Raw genomic sequence first — 25,657 nt, 5'->3', positions numbered from 1 at the left:
ACGCTGCTGAATTTTGGTTATTTATTAATCAAATGGAGACATACAGAAGCCAAGTACCGATCTGTAGTGCATGTACCATTTTCACTTATTTATATTTTATTTTATCAAGCAAAGTCTGTACTTTCCTCTTGAAGCCACATAATGATCTGAGCAGTGTTGTTAGATAAAACACACAAAATAATCTCTTACCCAATACAGAAACAGGTTTAAAAACACATCAGATTGTGACGATAATTCTGAAAGCAAGCATAAAGTGTCATACTCTTGTCAATGTAATATTACCCAACACTAAAACATCTCAGAGAGCAAATAAATGAAATACATTATTAACAAAATATAAAAGTTTCATTTAGCTTGCTATGTTGAGTTGGGAGAAAGGCAAAAATCAAATCATTAGTGCAAAATAAATGTGATGAAAACACATGTAAGCATATCCAGTTTGACACCATTTTGTAGTAATAAAAAGATCACCACACACAGGAGCAAACCAGCAACAAAGCACATTTTTAAAAAGACATTTAGACAGATTTATGAGCATTGTCGTGGTGGGAAATGTCACCTGAAACATGCAGTGGCATTTATTTTATTAATTTTATGCTGCTGTTGTTATTTTTATTAACTTCATGCTGTTGTCCTTTGAATTTTCCACTACTCATTCATTCATTTCAGGCCTACTGTCAGAACTATCACTGATTGCATAGCATTAATCAAATCTCATTGTTTCCTTCATATGAAGTGTAAGTATTTGGGTAAAGGCTTTCATTAAGTCACAATTAAAATGATAATCTCACTTAGCAACAGTTAACTACAATATTACCCTACTACATTAGATATGTATCATTGACAATTAGATATGTACTTTACATTTCTCAGGTAAACAAAACTGGGCACAAAGTGTAATGGCTGTGGAAAAAGTGACCATGCTCATCATATGACAATGCAAAATAAACTTCATGTCAAATATAAATAATCCTTTACCATGTATTCTTAATATGAAAATGATAAAGTATACTTTATGACATTATTGACAACATCTTGATTCATTTTAGCACTTTAAATACATTGTAAGTTTATTAGTCCTCTACCAGTAAAACTGACAGCTATCTTTAAAACATTCTTTTCCTTTACTTTCCATTTCGTTCCTTTCCTTTCCTGTCCTCGTCTACAATACCATTGAAAGCCGCGGCATGGGTGTTGGAGGAGTGTTGTAGGGAAGGGGTTTGTTGAGTACTTCACGGACAAAAGTGAAGACCAGGGGGGTGGAGGGTTTGGGGGATCTCCATGCTGCCACTAGCAAGATGCCGCCCCTGGGTGATCTGCTATATATTACCCATGCCTAAATCTGGCGCTGCTCGCCTAAATGGTGTCTTATTCTGCAAGTTAATTTTGAACTGTTTCACTTAAATCAGTTGCATAATGTAATAATAATCCAACAAACCCTAAAGTTAGAATGGCAAAAACAAATCCGTTTTGATTTCTTAGCAGTAGCTATCCACGTTTAGCAAAAGGCACTGAATAAATGCTAAAAACAGATGCATGCTGAAAGTTCACTGACAATGAACAGTCTGCAAGGCTCAGTGTAAGAAATGAAATATGTCAAAGGCTTATGACTCTTGTAGAAGTTCACGGTTTGGTTTGGCTTCTTCATTACAAAGGAATGAGTGTAAAGACAGACATATAAAGTGCATCACAGTGTTTTGAAGGTCCTGCTAAGCATCAGTATGGTAATCTTACAACTACATCAATGTTATAAGACAATAGCAAACCGTTTATTTGAAGCAACAGTTCACCAATGTTACAGTATTACTGCATGCTTTTCATCAGGTTGTCTTCCATGGTACAAAAAGGAGAGCAGAGTGTCTAGACAGGGGTCTCAAACTCAAACTGGCGGGGGGCCATATCAGTGACTGACAATTTTTAGGAGGGCCGCTTCAACATTCAAGCACAAGAAAAAAGTGGAAAGCTGATGTAATTGATGCACTCAGACATTCACAGCTCCTTGTTTTGTTACTTGTTATTGTAGGTGTAGTTAAAATTTCTATGCAAATACTTCAATTTAAAAATAATAAGCATAATAATAATAATTATTATTATTCTGTCTCAATAAATTGTTGCTTAACCAAAAGTTAAACAGATAGCTTAAGACAGCAGAAAGCAGAGCTTTATTGACTTCACTGGCAATTGTTCTTCTCTATATCTTTCTTTTTAGTAAAAGTACAACAGAGGAAAAAATTTATAAATAAGTAATATAAATGTGTTTGGGTGTGTGTGTGTGTGTGTGTGTGTGTGTGTGTGTGTGTGTGTATATATATTATAACAAAATCTTAATATGCATACGAGGAAAATTTATTAACAAAATCTATTAGCAAAATGATCATATTTACACCCAGAAAGAATCTGCATGCGTGTTACTCTTGACCCCACACTGAGAGAAACCGAAAGTAACCCGAACATACAGTACAGTACTGTAAATGTGCAGTAGGTGGGAGACTGCACAACAATGATCGTGATTCAAAAAGAGCGGCCGAATCTCGTTGTATTTTTGACGCCAGATGCGGGCCGGCTGGAGGAGGGGTGCCGCAAATGACCTGCGGGCCAGCAGTTTGAGACCCCTGGCTAATTTTTGCTAAGTTCCTAGTTTTTTAAGTTCCCTAGAGATAAAAAGTTCCAAAAATGGTAAATCTATTCAGCCAATCTCTGTCTATCTGAAGCACTTTTAGCTTAGCATAAATAATTGAATCTGATTGGACCATTAGCATTTCGCTCAAATTTCAAAAAAAGATCATTTCCTATTCAAAGCTTCATTATTCCATAGATTAGTTCTGTCCTACGCCTAATTCACACAGGGTTTCAGCATCAACACTTGATGGAGGACGTGTCTGAAGTTGAGGCTGACGCGATCATCATAGCAGTGTCAGCCAATGAAGTTAGTCCACAGTCAGCTACTGTCTGAGCTGGGGTATTTGCATAAGGTGATCTGATTAGCTGACGCTTCAGTTGGCCCTTAAAAAGTTGAGAAATTCCCAACTTCTGCAGTGAGCAACGCCACTGAAGCAGCGCAGACGGATCCACAATTCAGTTTAGCAACGTTTGACATCACTTATTTAAAGTGAATGGGAAGCGTTAACACTGATGCCCTGTGTGAATGGGGCAATATAGCATTTGCGTCTGTAATCAGTGATTATAATACTATATAAATAGTGCTTTATTTAGTCTTTTTGGAATTTGAGAAGCCCCAGTCTCTGCCCACTTTCATTTGATAGAAGCAAGCGGGTCAGACATTCTGATAAACTTTCCCTGTCTTGATCCGTGAAAGACATTCCTTTAGGTGTTTATTGACATTAAAATACTAAAAAACTTGTTTAAATTGATTACATTTTCATTTTAAGGTGTACTTTTAACTATAAAATTTAGCAGTTCTAGATTCTAAATGAAAATAAACAGATTGCATCTACTGTTTTTTTTGTTCCAGGGGATGACAAGTTTAGGCAAATTCGATTTTTTTTTTTTTTTTTGATTCGATTTTTCAAGCTTGGAAAAGTGAAAAGAAAAATGAAGCCAACATTTGAAGACTGACAAAAGCTAAAGAGGCATGAAAAAGTGTGGTGAATTTGTACTGTGAATGTGCGTTTTCCCTTTAAATCTGTCCACAGTGAGTTTTTTTTTAGCTGCCAGCTGTCAGATCTTCACATCTACATCCTCAAATCCTTCTCTTCTGAAATCCTCCCTTCATCTACCTTCTTCTCCCTGTCAGAGACTATGGTATTTGGTGTGATCTTTATGTATGACGAATCACTGTAAACCATCACTCACATGCAGAATCGGGAGGCTTTCGGTGGCGTGGGGAAGTGGACAGTTTAGTTGGCGAGGGTGAAGCGGTGCTGGACGAGTCACTGCCGCCTCCATCAACTCCCGCAGGTGGAGGACTGAGCTCTGGAACTGGAGGAGCCTTTTTTCTGCTTAGAAAATTAGCCTCAAACGTCCCTCTTCTCCTGCAGTCCGCAGCTCCTTCCTCCATCAGATGAGCTCTGCGCCTCTGGTCTCCAGGACTGTCGGGGGGTTTACGTGTAACTGCAGGGTGTGTTTCGGATGCTCTTGATGTACTGAGATCAATAGTTGAGTTTCGTTTGTCTGTGTCCTCAGTGATGTTTTCCCCCACAGACTGCCGGATCTCATCCTCGGTGGATGCGCACTGGCTGTGGTTCTCCAGCAAGGCTTTGGTCAGGTTCAAGCTGTGGAAGTCTCGGTAGCTGTGGAAGCTCTCTGTGCGTCGAGCGCGGGCCAGCAGAGGGCTCTCGCGGTATGGCCTCAGGGCTCCATAGGTGGCTGTCTCAGGGATGAGCTCCTGAGCCTGAAGCTGGAGACTGGAAAAATGGCAAAAAACATTTTGAATTGCAATAAGTCTCTTGATTCATTAAAGTCCTCATAAACCGGAAGCTGTGACTGCATTTTTTATATATATATTGTGACAGTTTCTAGAGAAACGGAATATTAAAAGAGATAACAGTGGCCGTGGCTTGTTTTTTTCCACAGTGAGCTGAAGGGATGTAGTAAAGTAGGCATTTCATTCCGAAAGATCAGGGAAAGTGTTTGAGGTGTGTTACAACCTAACAGACACCTCCCGCTCCCCATTTCTGTTTGTTGTCAAAACTGACAGTTTTGCAACAGCTGCATGATTAAATATGTTAGCTACGCCCATTTACTAAGATATACGTAATCTGACAATTTAACTGAAAGAAACAGGAAGTGCATTTACAGATTTCAATTAAAGATTACAAGGACAAACTTTTTTTTTTCTAATGGCATGCACAGATGAATTGTTCACCACACAACTAGAAGGTGAGCTAACAAAATCATATGGTTATTTTTGAGTTCATGGGGACTTATAAAACACAGGAGGAAACATTTACTCTAATTATAATATTCTTTCAGTAAAAACTGCTACATTTGCAGCTCTTTTCTACACCAACAGTTCTTATTAATGACACAAAACAAGTCTTTAAAATGATAAAAGTTGTCCAGTGTGTACTGTCATCTAAAAGCACAGACTGAAAAAAGATTGTTGTTCATGATATTGTTTGTTTGTTTTTAGTGTGCTTTTACAGTTAAGAAGCAAAAACAGCATGTTTTATGAGTGAAGTAGTAAATGTGTAAATGTACAATTGAAGTAGTAAACCACATATGGTTTTCTGGCTCTTATACAATTTGATCACGATCATTATAATTAAAAGTATTGTAATAGGCAGTGCTTTGTAAATAGCGAGCTCCCGGAACAGATCGAGTAAAGGATTCGGCATGTTACCAAGTGAATCGGGGGGGGGGTGATATTGTCACGGATTAAAGTGACGAGCAGTGGGGGAGGGGTGCCGCATCAGATTTCAGAGGTGCCTTGTCCTGGTAAAAGGCTTTATAAACTGTAGTAAAACCAAAAAATGAAATTCAAATTATTATATGTTAGTTTGAATTTTTTGTATTACTACAATTTTTAAGGCCTATTTAAATACTATTCATTAGAATACTTCTATATACTTAAAAAAGATTAAATGTTGTTTTGAATTTGTTTTGAATGTATTTTTGAAGTTTATCATAATGAAATGCTAAAGCCAGTGATAAAATCATATTGATTATTTTTGCAGGAAAAAGGGTGATGCTATCTTCCAGTAAAATATGTTATTCCTGCAGCACTCTAGTCTAATGTCAAAACATTAGTCATTGAACATTGCAGTTTCTTCATAATATTTGAGACTCCAGTACCTGGAGCAGGACTCTCGTAGTCGGCTGTGCTGCAGTACCGACGGGGCGGGGCTGATGTTGGGCGTGGCACAGCGAGACGTGCTCAAATCACATTGGTCAAGCAGCTTCAGCAACTCCTCCTCTGTTGGACCTCCCATCTCTGCAAACAGGTAACATTATTTTAGCCTGAGAAACTAAACTGCTTTTCCTAATTTTCTGCATAGTAATAATCAAACCTGGCTCCCGCTTGGCTTTGTCATCACTCTTGTTGGCCGTGTCCATGGCAGTGGTGAGGTCCCACATCTGGATGCTCCCGTTGGCATGGCCGGTGAAAAGGTAACGTCGTGGTCTGGAGCCCATGCGGCTCGAACCCTCACACTCTCGCACTGTGAAACATGTGATAGTGGTCCCATCTACTGACTGCACCTCACAGATCCTGAATTACAAGAACAAAAAGATAGATATCTTTCTAAAAATGTCTCTCCCTAATAAAATAGGTCATTAACTACGTGTGGAACTTGGAAAAATGGACTGCAATGACGTTAAAAGATTAGTTCACCCAAAAATTATGATTCTGTTAATAAAATGAAAGTTGTGTTCATGACCTTTAATCATTTTCACAACAAAAACTTAGATATTTTAGATTAAATTTCTCATTCTCCATATACAGGAACGTTTCTGAGTGTAGAAAAAGAAACAAAAACACTTTGAAAACATTCCATGTGACTTCAGTAGTTTTATAGACTTCAGCAAATTATAATAATTAAAAAAAGTGTCTTTAGGCTATGTATTTTACACCAGATTAGGTGTATGGCCTATAGTAAACACCCATACTAGTCCAGCGATCTAGAGATGATATTGGCACACAAAGTTATATTTTCTTCTTTTTTGCCACACAAATGTGCTGCAGCTTCAACTGATTACAGTTAAACCACCAAAGTCACTTTGACAATGTTTTAGGTTCCTTTTCTGGTCTTTTTCCAATGATGTATGTAGGTCTCAGGGGATTGGAACAATATAAGGGTGAGTCATTAATAACATTTTTTTTTATTTCTGGGTAAACCAGTCTTTTAATTGTAAAAATGAAGCATTTTGAAGTGTGTCATTTGAAGAACATGTAAGTGATAAATGCCAATAACTTGTGCATGCCTTAATGTGCTTACATTTTTGAAAAAATACATTACACTGCACAAATATCTTGGTTATCTCAAATAATTTAAATAACTGAATGGTTATCTCAAATAGTTATTAACGACAATCAAATGATTATTCAATCAATGTGACAGGTCATGTACCTCCTTCCTGTAGAGGACAGACGAACAAAGAGTTTGTTGGTGATGGGAATGACTTTCTGAATGAACACCTGTTGGTCATCTCTTTCTCCAAATGGGCCTGAATGCAGACATGAAGTTATATTTCACTGGTTTGCTCACAACAGCAGTGCAGTTTACAGAATAATGAAGAATAGCAGGTGGTTCTACCTAATTGTTAGTTCCTCCTAAGAAAGAAAACTACTCCCTCACCGATGTCATTTCCAGAGGAATAGCTGTTGTGGCTTTCTGTTTCCTCCAACGAGATGATCTTAAATGAGGCCAGCGGAGTCGATCCTGGCTGAGTGGAGATCATGCCTCTGAACCGCGTCACCGTCCATGTGCGTACATGGTTATTGTCAGCACACACTTCAACAAAACAAGACCGATATTACCCAGTGGAGGTCAGTGAAATTTTAAAAAAATTTTCTTGTTGCTGTACCATGCTATACTTGGACAAGATTTTGGAGAATCCTAGCACCCTACATGCTGTATATTGCCTAATAAGATCACAAATATAGACCTGTATGTATAGATTTGTATATAAAATACAAACAGCATTGTATGTAAAAAGAAGGATCTTAAAATTAACTCTGAATTTTATAGGAAGCCATTGCAATGAGACAAAGACAAGGGAGAAGTCAATGATTCATTTGAATTATTTAGCCTGACATGTTTACTGCTCCAACATATTTTAAATGTTTCCCAAAATAAAATATATTGTGTACAAAGGGGAAAATGTTTTATTTTTTTACCCAGACATTTAAAAATAATATATTTTAGGGCAGTAATCTCTTTTTTTTTTTTTTTTTTTGCAAAAATACCTCAGCACTATAGCCCAGCCTTATGCAGTTTGAGTGCTGGAATCTACACACTTCAAAAATCAAAAAACTTTATTGATGTAAGGGACTTGTCAGAGCTCGACAGAAACTTTATCAGTGCATGGATCAGTGAATCATGGTTGAAATTACGAGAGTTTTCCAAGATAAATAACAAAATGGGTGGGTGGCTGGAATGGGTCTGAAATACGGGAGGCTCAGGGGAAAAACAGGAGTGTTGGCAGGTATGCTTACACACACATTATGCACTCTGACTACTTCAATATAGTTGATAAGCCATGCTGGGCATTTCACTCTGTCTCTCACTGAATGCTGAAGACCAATCGCAATAGGCTGTCATCGGTCCAATCAGAGCAGATTAGCTTCGCGCTAAGGAGGGGTTTAGGAACAAATGAGTCGCTGAACGGTTCATATGGGAGTTGTTGTGACAGGTAAAAATAAATTCATATTATTAGACAATGACAACCCTTTTTAATGTATAATAGGAGCTCTTAAAAAATCTAGCAGCAGCATTCTAAACGATCTCTAACCGAGAAAGTGTTGACTGGGGAAGACCAATACTCATACAGTTAAAGTAGTCTAGCCAAGAGGAAATTCAAGTATGTATAACACTTTCTATAATTATATTGTCAGGATTACCTGAAACCAAATGCTTTTCAGAGAGCATGATCTTAGTGACGGGACTACGGTGAACAGTGAAGGTCTGGAAGAGCTGTGGACCTGACCCAACCGTTTCTGGATGCTGTACAATGACACGCACAGCCCCTGAACTCGTCCCGTACGCGATCTCAATCCAGTTCCCACTCACACCTGCAAACACAGAGATCAGTGACTGGACAGACTCACCACTACAGTGATCATACAGTTAGTGTAATTAACTATCACTGGACGCACTGGTTTTAGGAGTCAGGTAGACACTGAGGGCCGTGATGGCATCATTTGAAGGGTCGTGATATAGCTCTGTCACCAGCAAATCATTGTCCTTCATTCTCAGCGGAAACTTCTGCATGTCTAAAAGTGGAGAAAAAATAGGTGTTTAAAATGATGATATTTAAAACAGGAATTATTAGTCGTTTACAGTTTTATGGAATGTTTTTTTACAATAATGATATGGAGAAATATCAGAATCTGATTTATTGCCAAGTGTGCTTTACACACTCGGGGAATTTTTTAAATTTTGTAAAAATAAATATGAGAAAAGACGACAAACTTAAGACAGAGATGCAATTATTAGACAGAAGAGCTCTAGATAAAACAAGTGTATGTACACCTTTGTTATAAATATACAAGTTATAAGGTGCTGTGTATGCATATGAGAAAGTATTGCATTATATATTGTTATAAGGTGCTGTGTACAAGTCCGTATGAGAAAGTATTGCTCATGTTTATTGCAGAATATGAGTATTTAATTTTTCATGAGGTGAATGGCCTGAGAAAAGAATTTTCTTCTTTACTATATAGTTATATATATATAGATAAACATATAGATATTGCTGGCAGCTAACTCTCTGCAACTCTCACTTGGTCACCCACTGAAGCTAAGCAGGACTGCGCCCAGTCAGTACCTGGATGGGAGACCACATGGGAAAGCTAGGTTGCTGCCGGAAGTGGTGTTAGTGAGGCCATTGGGGGCGCCCAACCTGCGGTCTGTGTGGGTCCTAATGCCCCAGTATAGTGATGGGGACGCTATACTGCTCAGTGAGCGCCGTCTTTCGGATGAGACGTAAAACTGAGGTCCTGACTCTCTGTGGTCATTAAAAATCCCAGAATGTCTTTGAAAAAAGAATAGAGGTTTCACCCCAGCATCCTGGCCAAATCTGCCCACTGGTCTCTGTCCATCATGTCCTCCTAACCCTCCCCATATCATAATTGGCTTCATCACTCTGTCTCTTCTCCACCAATCAGCTGGTGTGTGGTGTGTGGTGTGTGGTGTGCGGTCTGGCGCAAAATGGCTGCTGTCACGTCATCCAGGTAGATGCTGCACACTGGCCCAGAAAAGCGCTATATAAATGTAGGGAATTATTATTATTATTATATAGTCATAGATATAGTTATAAATGTATTGTGTAACAGATGGATCTCAAGAAAGGCGACATGGTGGCTCAGTGGTTAGCACTGTCACCTCATAGCAAGAAGGTCACTGGTTTGAGTCCTGGCTTGATCAGTTGACATTTCTGTGTGGAGTTTACATGTTCTCCGCGTGTCGCGTGTGTTTCCTCCGGGTGCTCCAGTTTCCCCCACAGTCCAAAGACATGCGCTATGGGTGAGGTGAGTGTGTATGGATGTTTCCCAGTACTGGGTTGCAGATGAAGGCCATGATATTTGATGGCCATTAAATATATGCGTCATATACAAATATATTCACTGCAATCTAGGAGAAGTTAAGCAGCTTACCAATATAGTAAATGGAGCCGTTGTTACAGCCCAGCAAGAGGAAAGAGCCAGCAGTGTCACAGCTTGTGATGGGCACCACATCCTGTACCTGTACAAAGAAATACATTGTAAACAACACAATCAAATGTGAACGTGATAATCTGTTCATTTGTGATGATGTATGGAATACTGTTTCTGGGTCCAAGCCTCTGCTCGCCTGAATTAAGAATCTCAATAGTTCTTTATAATCCCTTTTTTGTTGCATCACATCACAAGTAATTAAGCAGGTCGCACACCAGAAGCGCCACTCGGCGCCGCGACACGGCGCGTACATGACAGTTTAAAGTATGACACACCAGACGCGCACATTCGAATGATATTTAACATGAAACTAATCAGATGGCGCTCTGTGGCGCGGCTGAAAAATGAACTGCGTCCTGAGCCATCGCCGGGCGCCGCCGACTTGCGGCGCCGGTGTGTGTATCCTGATAGAAACCTATGTTTAGAATTCTAAAATACATGGTGTTGCGTGGCGCTGCGCGGCGCGCCGCTGAGTGGCGCTTCTGGTGTGCGACCCGCTTTAGGCTGCATTTGCACTGCAGATCTTGATGGTCAATTCCAATTTTGTGACTGTATCCGATATTTTTGATGGCCTGCTTACATCATCTTTTAAAAGTGACTCATATCTGATCGTCTGCATTTACACTGCACAAGGCAAAGGTGAAATGATCAGGACAAAAAAAAAAAAGAGCAGGCGCTGACTAACAGCTGATAATTAAAGAGTGCTCTTTTCTCTATTCCTGTATGTAATCTGTTCACAGCTTTTTACAAGCTGTTTTACTATGATTTAGGACAGAAAGGTTCTCATTTGTCAATCTTCTTTTGACATATAGGCTTTTTTAAACCTTTAGGTATCTTGATGTCCATGGCGTGATTTATGCACATGATGTAGCTGTAACGAAGGGTCTGACACAGAGGGATCCATTTGCAGTATATTTATTAAACAGAGTTTAATAACAATAAGCAAACAGATGTTAAGCGTGTGCGAACTCACATCACACACAGTTGTAGTTAGTCGAAGGGCTGGTGGCAGGCAAACACAAGGTGAGTATTCAGGCATGGGTCAAAGGCAGGCGGCGAGGATCAAAGTTGATGTACAGGCTAGAGTTCAGGGCAGGCGGCAGGCAATACAAGGTCGAGATACAGTCCGGGGTTGTCAGCGGGAAAGCAGGCAAGGATCAGAAACGCTCAGTAGTGTTAGCCGGGGCAGAACAAGACTTCGCACTGAAGCAGCGTGTGTGTGCTGCTTATATGTGTGAGGTGAGTGATTAAGAAATGCGCTGCAGGTGTATGTGCCAATCAGTCAGTGGGAATGACGTAATGTTAAAAGTCAGGTGATGATGACCTCTGCTGGGCAGCGAGGGCAATGACTGGGACCGAGTCGGTGACAGTAGCTATGCACTAGTTTTATATTAGTTTAAATTGGTTACGTGGCGGACACTGCGCTCTCTCGCTCTTGTTAACATGCTTAAATACCTGTGCTTTATGACAATATAAAAGCTGTTTAAGTTCTCGTGTCAGAGATTTAAGGTTTGGGACTCTGCTGAAGTCTGTTCTGAAATTAAATTGTCAGACTTGACGTCATTCGCTACAGTTTTTAATGACGCGCGACTTGCATTGGTGAAAATCCAATCAACCTGCTAACACTGCAGACACGAGAACACAGATCAGATTCATATCGGATAAATTTCCACATATGAACAAGGCCTGAAACTGATTTGAGTAAATCAGAATCCATGTGATTTGTTCCTGCTTACACGTACATGGGCCATATCCGATCTGTGCCACATGGGAGAAAAAATCGGAATTGAGTCACTTGAACAGTGCAGTGTAAATGCCGCCTAAATATTTTAACAACTTTCAAAAGATCAATCACACAATCAAAGATCATCTGAGATTAAACTAGGATTTAAACATTATGATCATGATCCCTTAAACCTATGGTCTCAAACTCAATTTCTGGAGGGCCGCAGCTCTGCATAATTTAGTATAGTTCACACCTGCTTAACAGTCTCAAGTAGTCTTGAACACCTTGATTAGTTGGATCAGCTGTGTTTGATTAGGGTTGTAGCAAAACTGTGCAGAGCTGCGGCCCTCCTGGAATGCAGTTTGAGACCTGTGATTGAAACAGTATTACAGCACACTGTACATTTGTTGTTCATTTTTGATAAGAGAGTTTAGACCCAGTAACAGCTTTAACAAGTAATAGATATACTTTAAATCTGAATTGTTTACCTGCCAGTGCTGTGTGACGGCGTTCCAAACTCCTACCTTCCCCGTGTGACTGGTGGCAACTAGCTGACTCCCGATGAAAAATAGAGAATCAACAGGTACACCAAGACTGAACACTCCTTCATAAAGACAGAGAAACATTGACTTAAACAAATGGTAATTGGGGATTTCATTTCTGTTCTGTCCACTAGTGTTGTCAAAATGATTTTTCAATAGTAAACAGATTATTCTTAGTGACAGCAGCAACTTGATGTCATTAGCATTACTCAGCAACAAAATACAAAAGTACCGTTAGACCTACGTTAAGAATGTTAAGTAATGTGGTATATCTGTGTTGACTGTTCATGTGTGTGTAGGAACCCCAAGCACAAACATGCATTTGAGCCAGAGATTATAACAAAATAGTATCCAATCAGAAAGCAAGAAGACAGAAGGAGAAAGAATAACAAACACAGTCATGGCTTAGCAAAAAGCAAAATGGCGAAAGTGAAAGCTTGGCGATATGAGGCATTTAAGTCAAATCAACTTGTTGCTTTCAAGGCAACTGGTTTACTCACTTTAAACTAATAGAAAGTAACTAATTGCTTTTTACTTGTTGTTGTTACTTCTCCAATACTGAAATTGGAACAGCTTCAAAACAAAACAAATAATTTATATGAGTTTATTTATAGTGCCTATAGAAAATCATCATATCCTGGGAAAATCTCTTTATCTTCGGGATAAAGTTGTAGAAAGGCACAGATTAGGAAAAGAGGCTACAAAACAATTTAGGCTAGGAAAGTTGAAAGAGCATGATTTGATTTCAGGCTGTTTGACAAATAAAGTCACTATTTCAAAGTGGTGTAATGATTTTCTACAGGCACTCTATTCTTTTATTAATATTTTTTTCTGGATGGGCCAGGAAACATTGTGGCAGGACGAGTGAAAATCTGAACCACTGGCTTGACTGGAGTAAGAGTAAAAAACACTTTATAGTTTGCACATGAAGAAATTAAGACATATCTATATATATTATATATATATATATATATATATATATATATATATATATATATATATATATATACATATACATACAGTTGAAGTCAGAATTTTTTCCCCCCACTTTTTTTAAATATTTCCCAAATTATGTTTAACAGAGCAAAGACATTTTCACAGTATGTCTGATAATATTTTTTCTTGTGGAGAAAGTCATATTTGTGTTATTCAGGCTAGAATAAAAGCAGGTATTCATCTTTTAAACACCATTTTAAGGACAAAATTATTCGCCCCTTTAAGCTAAATTTATTTTTGATAGTCTACAGAACAAACCATCGTTATATAATAACTTGCCTAATTACCCTAACCTGCCTAGTTAACCTAATTAACCTAGTTAAGCCTTTAAATGTCAAATATATATATATAAATATATATATATATATATATATATATATATATATATATATATATATATATATATATATTGTAATTTTGATGAATGCTTTGGCAATATTTCCCTATAGTATCGAAAATGGTATCGAGTATATATATTGTAGAATTCCAGCACTGTAACATTGCTGTCCACCCACCTATTTCACTTCCATTCCCTCCATCCTGGATGCTCCACAATATTATTCTGTTCTCTGATGATGCCGCCACCATCTTGTCTTTATCGCCATGTGGTCCGCCAACAACTTTAGCATTGAGAGCCACACGCTCAATGGCCCATTCCAGGTAAGGGCTGGAAAACACCTGCTGCCAGCCTGAGGATTCCTTTATCCTACAGTAAACAACCAATATTATTGTTTTATTATTTTTATTATCACCAAAATTATTGTTATATTATCAAAATCACGTGACATGTAGCTTTACCTGTAGCAAATGACAAAATGTGCATAAGCAGCTACAATCCAGTTATGATGTCCAGCGACAATCAGCACCTTCCTAGGGTCCACTGGCGATCCTGTTATAGCATTAAACACACAGAAAAACACAGTGCGTTTTAAAGAGCCCATATTATGGGTTTTTGAAAATTCCCCTCCATGTAGTGTGTAACACAACTCTAAGTGAAGTGAAGTATCCAGCTAAGGCTTAAATCTGTAAGAATACAGTGTTTAAAACGGTTGATTCGTCTATAAAAGAGTCGACTCATAGTGCTTCAAACGAGTCGCCTTGATACCGAATCATTAGGTGTTTCGCCATGACGTACGAACGAAACCAAGTTATTCACGTGCACGCGCAAACCCGGGAGATTTCAAACCTGAGGCCCCGCCCTCTGACACAGAAACCCAGTCACACACACACACACACAAACACACGCACACAAGCATGCCGGTCGATTGAAGTCACACTGCAGATGGATATTAACGAGGGTCTACCCAAAGTTGAAACATCAGCATTATGACCAAGCAGTTGGAAACTACTGGAAACTTCTGGAAGCTACATGCTACACAGAATACTTCATCTGAGTTTGTTAAAGGAAGGATCAGTAAAGAGTAACTTACTGATGGACGTCAGGATGGGTTTCTTCCATTTCTCAAGTGTAAGTACGTGCGATTAAAGTTGTTGCCTCGTTGACTATAGCTTGCAAATGTATTTAGTTGTGATTTATTACTTGTAACCGCGTGTACTGTATCAGGTTAACTGGCTATATTCTCTTATCGCGTGCAAAGTCACGTTAAAAACGCAACGCGTGCTGTTTGTTTACGGAGCTCCGTGGTAGAGGTCTGCATTCCCGCGGCTGTTCCCGCACCAGATTTCTGCAGCGCGGGAATAAATTTCTGAATAAATCGCGGGAGCGGTCGGTAACGGGTTTAATTTGGGACGGGAGCGGGCTGTCTAGCAATATCACGGATATTGCTATGCGAATGAGAAAGATGTGTCTGCTTGGTGCTTGTGTGTATGTGCGTTAGTGCGCACGCGCGCGTATGAGAGAGAGAGAGAGAGCGAGAGAGAGCTTTGTGTGCTTGGTGCTGTGTGTGTGTTTATAAAGACAGCTAGGCTGTCTGGACTGTATAGCTGGGTGATTTTTGGTTGTGTTCTCCCCCGCTCTAGCGGGATCGGGCGCGGCGGGCAGAAAACGGGGCGGGTTCTCAGGCTAAAACCTGGCGGGTGCGGGCGGAAGCGGGAGCGTTGTCGTCCGGAGGTGTGTGTGTGTGTTTTTGTGTGTGTGTGGCAGCTAAAATCCACGCCTACACTATCGAGCATGTATGAACTGTGATTACTTTTTATATTGCTGATTAGCTATTGGGCATTTCATTCTCTGACTGAAGGCAGTCGACCAATCGCGACAGACTGTCATCGGTCCAATCAGCGCAGAGTAGCTTCGCGCTAAGGAGGGGTTTGGGAACAAATGAATCACTGGACGATTCATACGGGAGTCGCTGGGATAATTAGGTAAAAATAAATGCAGATTATAAGACCATGAAAGTGTTTTTTGACCTTGCATGCATATTAGACTGTTGTTGGAGACCCTTACAACCAAGATATGACCCTATTTCATGTATAATATGGGCTCTTTAACAACACCATAACTCAGTAACCGAGTAATTACAATGCAATGAATGCTGTAGTAATTAGAATACATTTCTATATTATATACCTTTATATAGTATAAAAGTGAATTACTAACATTACTTATTTAGTACAATTTTATAATTAATTTTATTATATTCATATTATTAATAAAAAATATTTTTTATAAAATAATAATGATTATTTTATTATAAGCACCGATCATATGCAACAGCTAGCAGTTAAAAATGAATGAAAATAATAAAGGACAAAATGAAAAGATGATTTATATCACTTTTAAAATATAATAAATTATATAATATAATTCTCACATTTTTGACTTTTTAATCTAATTGATGTTGGTGGAGATATCAACTTGCTTACACACAATATATATTGCTAAACCTTTTGACAAAAAAAAGATAAAATAGAAGAAATTATGAAATAAAATAGCAGAAACACAATTACCTTTTTATTATTTTATTTAGTGGCAAAAACGGGTTTGTTTTTATCTTTTTTTATTATCTAGTTTTATTACTCATCAATTTTCACCTAATTATTATCCAAAACATTATCCAAGTCGACTCTACTTAATATTTAGTATAATGTGATTGATATTGTTGTAAATGCACAAGAATGCAATAAACTGGTTAAATAGCAGGCCTCTCCATCTACTTGTTTTCTCCCTCTCTCTTTCATCATTCTTCTCACATGACTTCGCCGGGCACAAGGACATAAAGGCCTTTTAAAATGACCTCACTCTGCCCACTGCACTACAGCTTGTAAGGGGAACACTTTGTCTTCATGTCACCCCTCGCTCTGTTCATAGTCCAGTCTGCACTGAGAGAGCTATAGACAGCCCAGCTCTGCTGCTCTCTCCCTGCTACATACAATACAGCTTTTTAAATTACAACAAAACTTGATTTTAATATTGCGTAGGGTCTTAATAATGATTCTTGATGTGCACAATACGTTTTTCTACTTAAAATGTTTTGAATATTGTAATACATTTTAAAGACATAATAAATGTATAATAATATGTATAATAATAATGTATAATAAATGTATAATGAACAATATTTACCAGAAAACTACTAACATTTTAAAATATTGATACAGGGTGTCCGCAAGGTCTAATACAAAGTATTAGGTTGATAAATCAATGTAGAGAAATTGAAGGCCCTTAAAAAGTATTAAAAAGTCTTAAATGCTATTTTGCAAGGTATTCAATTTTATTAAATGTTTTTATTATATATATTTTTTTTTTGATTATGCAATGTATGGTGGTATTCTAAAGTTTGCCTGAATTAAATCTGCAAATATCAGGATGCTATCTAGTTTATGAAATCAATAAAATCCAGCTAGATTTGACATGCTGCTTTGTTTACTGCCGAGGCAACACCATTATTTCTGTAGCTGTGTAGGCGCCAACCTGCTGAAATAACTAAATTTAATAGATTTGTATTCAGTATGAATAATGTTTTAGTTTTGGATTAGTTTCTTACATTAATGTTAAGTAAATATACTGTGTTAAAATCTCGCCAGTGATTTTGGATGAAAAGTGGTTATAAGGTCTTAAAATGTATGGAAAGAGTCTTAAAAAGGTCTTAAAAGGTTTTAAATTTCACTCTCTGATTCCTGTATATACTCTGTGATAGTAGCAAATATTTCTTAAGCAGCAAATCAGTACAGTAGAAATTCAGCTTTGCAATCAAACGAATAAATTGCATTTTAAGCTGTTTTCAAATTGAAAGCTATTTTTTAAATTGTTACATTTTTTCATCATATTCAAGTTATTTTATTTAAAAGAATCTTGAAAAAAATTTATTTTTTTGACCAATAAAATATAGTTGTCATTTTTTAACACTGTTTTATTGATTTTAGTAGCTTTTAACATGTACAACTGAAATCAGATTCAAACTTACAAAATTATAATGCATGATAATAACATACATGATAATAAATAAAAAGTAAAACAATATAAAAAATAAATAAAAATATATTAATAGTAATAATAAAAATTATATAGACATATTAGTAAATGCATGTACTTTCACATACAATATAAAGGTACATCCTAAAACATCAACGGTATATCAATAGCAGGTAATACAAGTTATACAGAGAAAAGATTTGTATCAGCTCCTTTTAGGACATCTAGTAAGAGATTCCAAATTTTGAAAAACTTTTCATGTTTTTTCTTGACTATATAAGTTAATTTTTCTAAAGCCAAATAATAAGACAATTCCCACAACCATTGTCCAAAATGCGGGCTTTCTGTATTTTTCCAAAATTGAGCTATTATAAGTTTTGCCTGTAATAAACAAAGTTAACAGTTTTTTATCTGAACTAGTAAAAGTACTCGTATTTTTATATTTATATTTAGAATACACAGTTTTGGGCATTTGGTAATATCCAGTTTTAATGCTACAGATAAAAAGTTTAGAATTTTCTCCTAAAATTGTTTAATGAAAGGACACTTCCATAAACAATGATATAAAGTTCTTATCTCTTCATTGCTTTTTACGCATTGATCAGGAATGTTTGGATTAAATTTGTAAAGTAATTCTGGAGTTATATAAAGTCTCATATTCCATTTATATTGCAAAAGTTTGAATCGTGTATTAACTGTCTGGGTTTGTTCCCTTAGACAGATACTCTGCCATTCATCTTCTGTGATACTCTGTCTCAGATCTTGACACTATGCCAACCTTTTATTGTCTGTATTTTCTTTGCGATTAGTGAAGATTAGTCTGTAAAATAAAGAATTTTGCCCTCATCAAAATGGTTTAAAGTACTTTATTCTAAAGGCGATATATCTGGCAGAACGGGAGAATGATGCTGTGTTTTATTAATAAATTTTCTTATATGAAGATATTTAAAAAAAAATGCATTTTAGGTAAATCAAACTTTTGTATTAACTCTTGAAAACTGAGCATAGTTTCATTATTAAATAAATCGCTCACCTTACTCAAACCTTTTAAAGCCCATATTTTAAAGCCAGCATCATAAGTCCTAGGTGTACAGTTAGCGTTACCCCAAATAGGTGTAAATTGTGATAATTGTGGAACCTCACCAAGATGTTTCAAAACTAGTTGTTATGTTTTTATATAGTTTTAAAATGATAAATTCTGACAAAGTTACTTTTATTAAACCACTAAGTCTTTTTGTTTTTTACCGGAAATGAGACAGGCTTCTCCTAAAAAATAATAAGACGATGTACAAAAGGCATCATCATGAAAAAAATATATATATACTTTTCAGTTTTTATTTACATTTAAAATTTTAAGTCCGGATTTGCCAGGGGTATGAATAATTTTGGGCTTGACTTTATGTATACGTTTTTCATATATAATAACATAAAGCTGTTAATAATTTATAGCGTTTTTTTAGATTTTATTTGTAATATTTTTAAAAATAAACATCTTTTTAAATCATAAATCATTTGTAACTACATAAATGTGTACTGTCACTTTTCATTAATAAATGCGTTTTTGCTAAATAAATCTTCATTTCTTTTTTAAATAAACTTTTAAATATTTCCACAAAAAATATTAAAAGTGCTGTATGTAAGTTTTTGACTTTTCTAAAGCATAAAAACGCCATAATATGTTTGCAGATATTTAAGAAAGATGCTAGGTAAACATTCTTGTTAATCTGAAAAACAATGCTGAAGTAAGTTATTCTGCTTTGAAAACGTCTGTCTTTGTTTTGGTTATTTAACCCGCCCAATGCCAGTTTAGCCTATTATTTATTATTATTATTATTTCATTCATTCATTCAAAGGCTCTCAAAGCATGCATCCGTGACAGTAGCAGACGCCGAAATGAGGCGCAGATTCAGAGTTCCACATGAGATTATTAATTAGCAAATTATATAAATATTACGAACATAACATTGGGTGAGAATCTAATTAATGCTCTTAAATTAAACCTCTTTAACATTATTAAATGTACATGCTGAATCCCTATGTGTGGGTTTTGAGTCACAGTTCTAAAGATTTACTTTATTTTCAAGATCTGAGGTGAACTCAGTAGTATGGCAATAAATGTCATGTAAAAGGGCATTTAAACTCACATTGTTAGCATTTAACACTGAATAAAGCACATGAGGTGTACCTGAAGTGATCATTGTCAGTTTTCTGTTGTTCAGCTGCAGGAAATAGAAGCTGTTTCTAATATCAATTTGAGGTGTTGGTTAGAACAGAAAGTACTTTTAATATGAAAAAGAAAATATTCCCTCTATTGCATGCTGTTGCTTTTATATAGAACACAATGTAAATCAGCCTATTTTCCTGTCCGTCCTCAATCTGGCAACCTGCGCTTGCATTTGTTTTGATCCATGAATGCAATACCTAGTTCAACCACTGGGTGTCAAACTTACATACTGTACCTTTAAGAAACGCAATTGTTACAAAGTATAACTTGTTTATTAATAAAATAATAAAATGTGAGCAGCAAAAAATAGATATATTTTAATTGTTTTTACAATGTAATAGTTTTTCATAATATAACTGTTTTTACTTTTTTTATTAGATATGCTTCCATGGTAAGCATAACAAACTTTGGCTAAGAATGCATAAATTAGATTAGAAAGATTATGTGCCGACATATCAGCATAAAACAATTTCAGAGCAACCACAGAATACTCACCCAGTCTGTGTGGTCCATCTGCCCCTGAGGGTCCAGGCAGAGAAGACTGAGGACAGGAACGAGGGTAACCCCCCTCTGCACCAGCAGGACCCGAGCGCTCCTCTGGACCGATAACAGCTGAAGCCTGTCCAACAGCACTGCTTCGCGCCGGCAGAGCTGAGCACAAAAATAATACACACATCCTCATGAAAGATATACATAGCAAGGAAGTAGAAATAATAACCATTTTTCTCTTTCTTCTACTCTCACCTGGTGGAGGGAGGTAGCCATGAAACAACACACTTCCACAAGAGGACCTCTCCAGTTCTTCACAAAGCAGTAAGCGTCGCACTACCATATTAGGGACAATAGGATCACAAGGTAAGATGCACTAAATAATTTAATGCGCCGCCTTATTTAGTTACATTTGGTTTTACTGACAGATTATTGTATGATAAACATATTCATACCTAAAGGTGTAATACCATAGAACTCAGCTTCATGTCGCAGGATGCTTATGTTAACCCCTCTATTAGAGAAAACAGGAATATTAAGCACATGGAACCATTGTGCAAATGTTTTTGGAATATGTAAAGGATAGCAAAAACAAGTGTCATTTCTTACCTCAGGTCCAATTCTTTAGTTCGAAGGAAGTTTAAAATGGGTGCAAATGCTGTTGGGTCTCTGTCAATGAAGATCTTAGAGAGAAAGAATAAAACATCTGTATTCAGACAGAAAGCAGTTTTTAAATCGTAATATTTTTAGATAGTTAATTTCTGTAAAAGAGACTTCCAGATGCCTTAAAAGTTTTAATTATGTTAAGTGGATGCCCCTTGGGTGACGTCTAAGGACAATAAATTGTTTTACAAATCGGAAGGAATCGGAAGGAACTTGGTTACATAGTGGATTATTATTTATTGTTATCAGTTATTATAATTTTTATCAAATATTATTTTTATAGATTTTTTCCCAGTTTTTTTGTTTGTGCACTTGATGTTAAGTGTTGGTGTTTATATTGTATTAAGTGTGTCATTTTTGTTAAATGTGAAGGACCACCATGTCAGAATGAATTGCCCAAAGGGGATTAATAAAGTTTTAAACTAAACTACGCTAAAACTTATTCCATCTTACTGACCAATAATACATAGCTGCTAATACTTTTTGTGATGTTTTTCTAATTTTCTTTCTTATTTTTATTATTATTTCTTATGAACACAAGAGAAGATATTTTGAAGAATGTTAGAATCTGGTGAACATTACCTTCCATAGTGGTTTTTTTCCTACTATAGATGCCAATGGCTACTAGAACTCATGAAGCTTTGAAACCACTTGACAATAAATAAATGATTAATCTTTTTTTGGTGAACTATCTCTTTACTGTAGTGTTCATCGGGTATAGTATTATTTTGCTTTATTTTATTTATATTTACAAGCAGGGTGCAAATTACAGGGGGGTTTGGGGGATTGACCCCCCTAATTAACGCTTGATCCCCCCTGAAGGACATCAAAACAACATGTTTAACGGGGTCAGCTCTTTAATACTAATAGATTATTTGCTCTGCTTTGTATTTTAAATAATAATGTTAATAATTAAAATATTAATATAAAAAATCTAATTCATAATATAAATATACATTTGACCACCTCTGTAATGGTTCATACCACTGTGAATAAATAATTGCGCCAATCAGTCGGTGAGGAAAAAAGTCATTCAACAGTCTGAAACTGGCAGCTCTAGAGCACCGATAGACAACGTAACTATTCACAAGACTTTTTTCTCGTAAAATAGCTGTTTGTTTCTACACATAGCCTAAAAGGAAAGTTAAATTAGATGCATTGTTTGACTTACATTAACCTCAGAAGTAGCTAATCGGATACTGTAGGTCAGAATACACTAAATATCCCTTAAAACACTGAAAACTTAAATACATTGTATTAATAAATTAGATGTACAGTAATTTAAAAATCTATATAAACTAGATTCACTAAAGCATGTATTACAAAAACTAACATTACGAAAAAGTTGACCCCTCCGATCGTCAATGCATAATTCACACCCTATTTACAAGTATAAAGGTATACTTCATAGGTAAAACAGTGCAAGATACACATCTACTCACAGCTCCAGTTTCATCCCGTAGCGTTGATATTCTCCCACTAAGTAAACTGGACAGAAAACACATTTGGAAAAAAGCTAGGTAATGACCATAATAAAACGCCTACATCACTTTCATTATTCAAAAAGAATGGATAGAGCTTGAAACTTCCTCAACGTCCAAAGAAAAAATACTGACATTGAGCAAACAATCAAGCAACAGCAATGTGAGTGATGCTTCAAACATCTTATCTTACCTTGAGAAGAAAGAGTCAGGAATCCATGTCAGAGTCTGCCTTGATGTGCTAAATCTGAAAGCATGTAGATAAGATTTATGATACACTTCCAAACAATTCACCACTGATTTCTCTTTCATTCTGTGAGCTAAAAGGCTGTTTACAGTCCAAGTCTATCTAAAACACATTGCCATTGTAACATTGTATTTATAATAATTATTATTATTATTATTCAAATATGACCCAAATTATTTTTTAAGGTCCTTAATTTAGGGACCGCATGCTAAAATGCAAAAAGCGTTTATATAGATTTCTTTATAAATATTTAATATATACAGTGAAATATTAACATACTATTCATTCATTCTCTTGTCGGCTTAATCTCTTTAATAATCTGGGGTCACCACAGCGGAATGAACCACCAACTTATCCAGCTTACGCAGCGGATCCCCTTCCAGCCCCAACTCATCTCTGGGAAACATCCACACACACACATACACACACACACTCCTACGGACAATTTAGCCTACCCAATTCACCTGTACCGCATGTCTTTGGACTGTGGGGGAAACTGGAGCACCCGGAGAAAACCCAAGCGAACGCAGGGAGAACATGCAAACTCCACACAGAAACGCCAACTGAGCCGAGGTTCGAACCAGCAACCATCTTGCTGTGAGGCGACAGCACTACCTACTGCGCCACTGCGTCACATTAACATAATTATTTTGTTTAAAATATTGTTATAAAATATTGTTATATTTTTAGCTCATATTACATTGTTATGTTTTTACTTATTACTGTAGTGTGTGTATTATATAACTTTCAATTTTTTTATTTTACTCATTTTATTTCATTCATATTTTTTGTGTTTTTTATTATTTATTTTATTTCATTTAGTTATTCATTCATGCATTTTCTTTTCAGCTTAGTCCCTTATTAATTTAGGGTTCCCACAGCGGAGTAAACTGCCAACTTATCCAGCATATGTTTTACACAGCGGATGCCCATCCAGCTGCAACCCATCACTGGGAAACATCCATACACACTTATTCAAACACATACACTACAGACAATTTTAGCTTACCCAATTCACCTATACTACATGTCTTTGGACTTGTGGGGGAAACCGGAGCACCCGGAGGAATCCCACGCAAACACAGGGAAAACATGTAAACTCCACACAGAAACGCCAACTCGAACCAGCGACCTTCTTGCTATGAGGCGATTTTGCTACCCACTGCGCCACCGTGCTGCCCGTCATTTATTAATCTAAAGATCTTATTTAATAATGTTGTGCTTTTTATAATTATATTGGCTATAATACCATTATTAGCTATTGTCAATCCCTTTTTGTTGTATACTGTTATTTTATTAAATTGTTTTTATACTTTATCAACAGAAGCATTTATTTAAATATTTGTCATTTACATTTTTTGTTTCCAAACATTTCCACAGACCCCTAGGCACTGTCATGTGGGCTCTTTATACAGGTAATGTTGGTTTTATATTCGCACACGTGTTCATTTAGGGGTCTCTATATTGTTTACCATGCTACTTTGAATATTCAGTCTGAATTAGCATGTAAGTATGACTTCAAAACAACATTACTACTATATAATTGACTGTGAACAATGTTGTACTTTGATAGTCATTGGCTGCTAATATGATTTCCCTATTTAGAATTTGCAAAGAGTAATTTTATGAAATTATATTATTATGGAGAATGTCTGAATATTCAAAAATAAAACCAACTTTACCTCTATGGGCCTCTGAGGGTCCACGGACCACCGTTTAAAAAATCTCTTTTTAGGGATTTCTTCATTTGTTTTTTATATTCCAAACTAATATGTTTCACATTCTGATATGGTATTTTGTTTTGTTTTTCTGAAACCCTGTAGAAACTGGATGAAATAAGAAGCAGAATAGTCTTGATCCCGTTATGCAACATAACAGTCCTGTTTAAGACGTGCAGTCTTGAGCTCTAATCATTTGCTTTAGAGTTTATGGCTGTTGGACACACACAGCTACACAGTGCTGACGATTACCTCACGTAGTGAAGTAGTCTTTAAACCAAATTGCAACAGTTTGGACTCCGATTTATGTAAAACAAAAAAAAGAAAGAAAGAAAAGGTCATGACGTCAGCGTACCTCGTTCCCCCAACATTCAGCTGGATGATGTCACCCATTCCAGATGTTGAGCTGTTCCCAGTCCCAGCCATCCTGTCTAAATCCTTACGGTCAGCGAGGAGGAAAACAAGCGGTTTGAAGATCTAGATTGTTCATGGATCCAGCTGGAGTCCTCGGGATTCTCCCTATTCTTCCTCGCGACCCTGCGAACCCATAAACTACGCGTCCCGAGAGAAACGAGTAAGATGGGGCTGCTCGTACACAGTGTTCTCCATATTCAGAGCTTTAATAAACTACTCAAAACACGGCCTTCGACTGTCAAAGGCCCCTTTCTGTAGCCTGACGGACTCGGGATCGCTCTGTTCTGTGTTGTGGGCGCCATAGAGCGATGCTGGAACACAGTGGACTCATCGGAGCGTCAGCCAATCGTAGAGCGTCATTCTGACACAGGACGCAAGCCCCGCCCAGTGTTTTGGGAGTGTGTCTTGAGTAGAAAGCTGAAGAACTTCTCTCGTTTCTACACTACAGT

The 25,657-nt window shown here is 36.8% G+C and overlaps 1 protein-coding gene across 2 annotated transcripts; it reads right to left on the bottom strand.

Annotated features, from left to right (window-relative positions):
- Positions 1–7: 7 nt before the first annotated feature.
- On the bottom strand, positions 8–25,528 carry kctd3 (potassium channel tetramerization domain containing 3). 2 transcript variants are annotated; one of them, XM_692476.11, is made up of 18 exons: positions 25,150–25,528; positions 23,023–23,076; positions 22,791–22,836; positions 21,295–21,368; positions 21,141–21,199; positions 20,941–21,021; positions 20,692–20,847; positions 14,399–14,489; positions 14,116–14,306; positions 12,551–12,666; positions 10,277–10,364; positions 8,777–8,893; positions 8,522–8,692; positions 7,257–7,412; positions 7,029–7,125; positions 5,970–6,169; positions 5,755–5,893; positions 8–4,364 (listed from the first exon to the last, which is right to left on the bottom strand). In XM_692476.11, the coding sequence occupies exons 1-18, from the start codon at positions 25,218–25,220 to the stop codon at positions 3,806–3,808; spliced, it is 2,466 nt and encodes an 821-aa protein (XP_697568.5). In that variant the 5' UTR covers positions 25,221–25,528; the 3' UTR covers positions 8–3,805. The 2 variants fall into 2 exon arrangements, 1 of the variants encoding a protein (XP_697568.5); XR_012393459.1 differs by having other exon boundaries at positions 3,468–4,364; positions 5,970–6,362; positions 6,408–7,125.
- Between the last annotated feature and the right edge of the window lie 129 nt (positions 25,529–25,657).

Source organism: Danio rerio, chromosome 17 (genome assembly GCF_049306965.1).
Source record: "Danio rerio strain Tuebingen ecotype United States chromosome 17, GRCz12tu, whole genome shotgun sequence".
In the NCBI taxonomy this organism is placed as follows: domain Eukaryota; kingdom Metazoa; phylum Chordata; class Actinopteri; order Cypriniformes; family Danionidae; genus Danio; species Danio rerio.
This window is presented reverse-complemented; position numbering and strand designations above follow the sequence as displayed.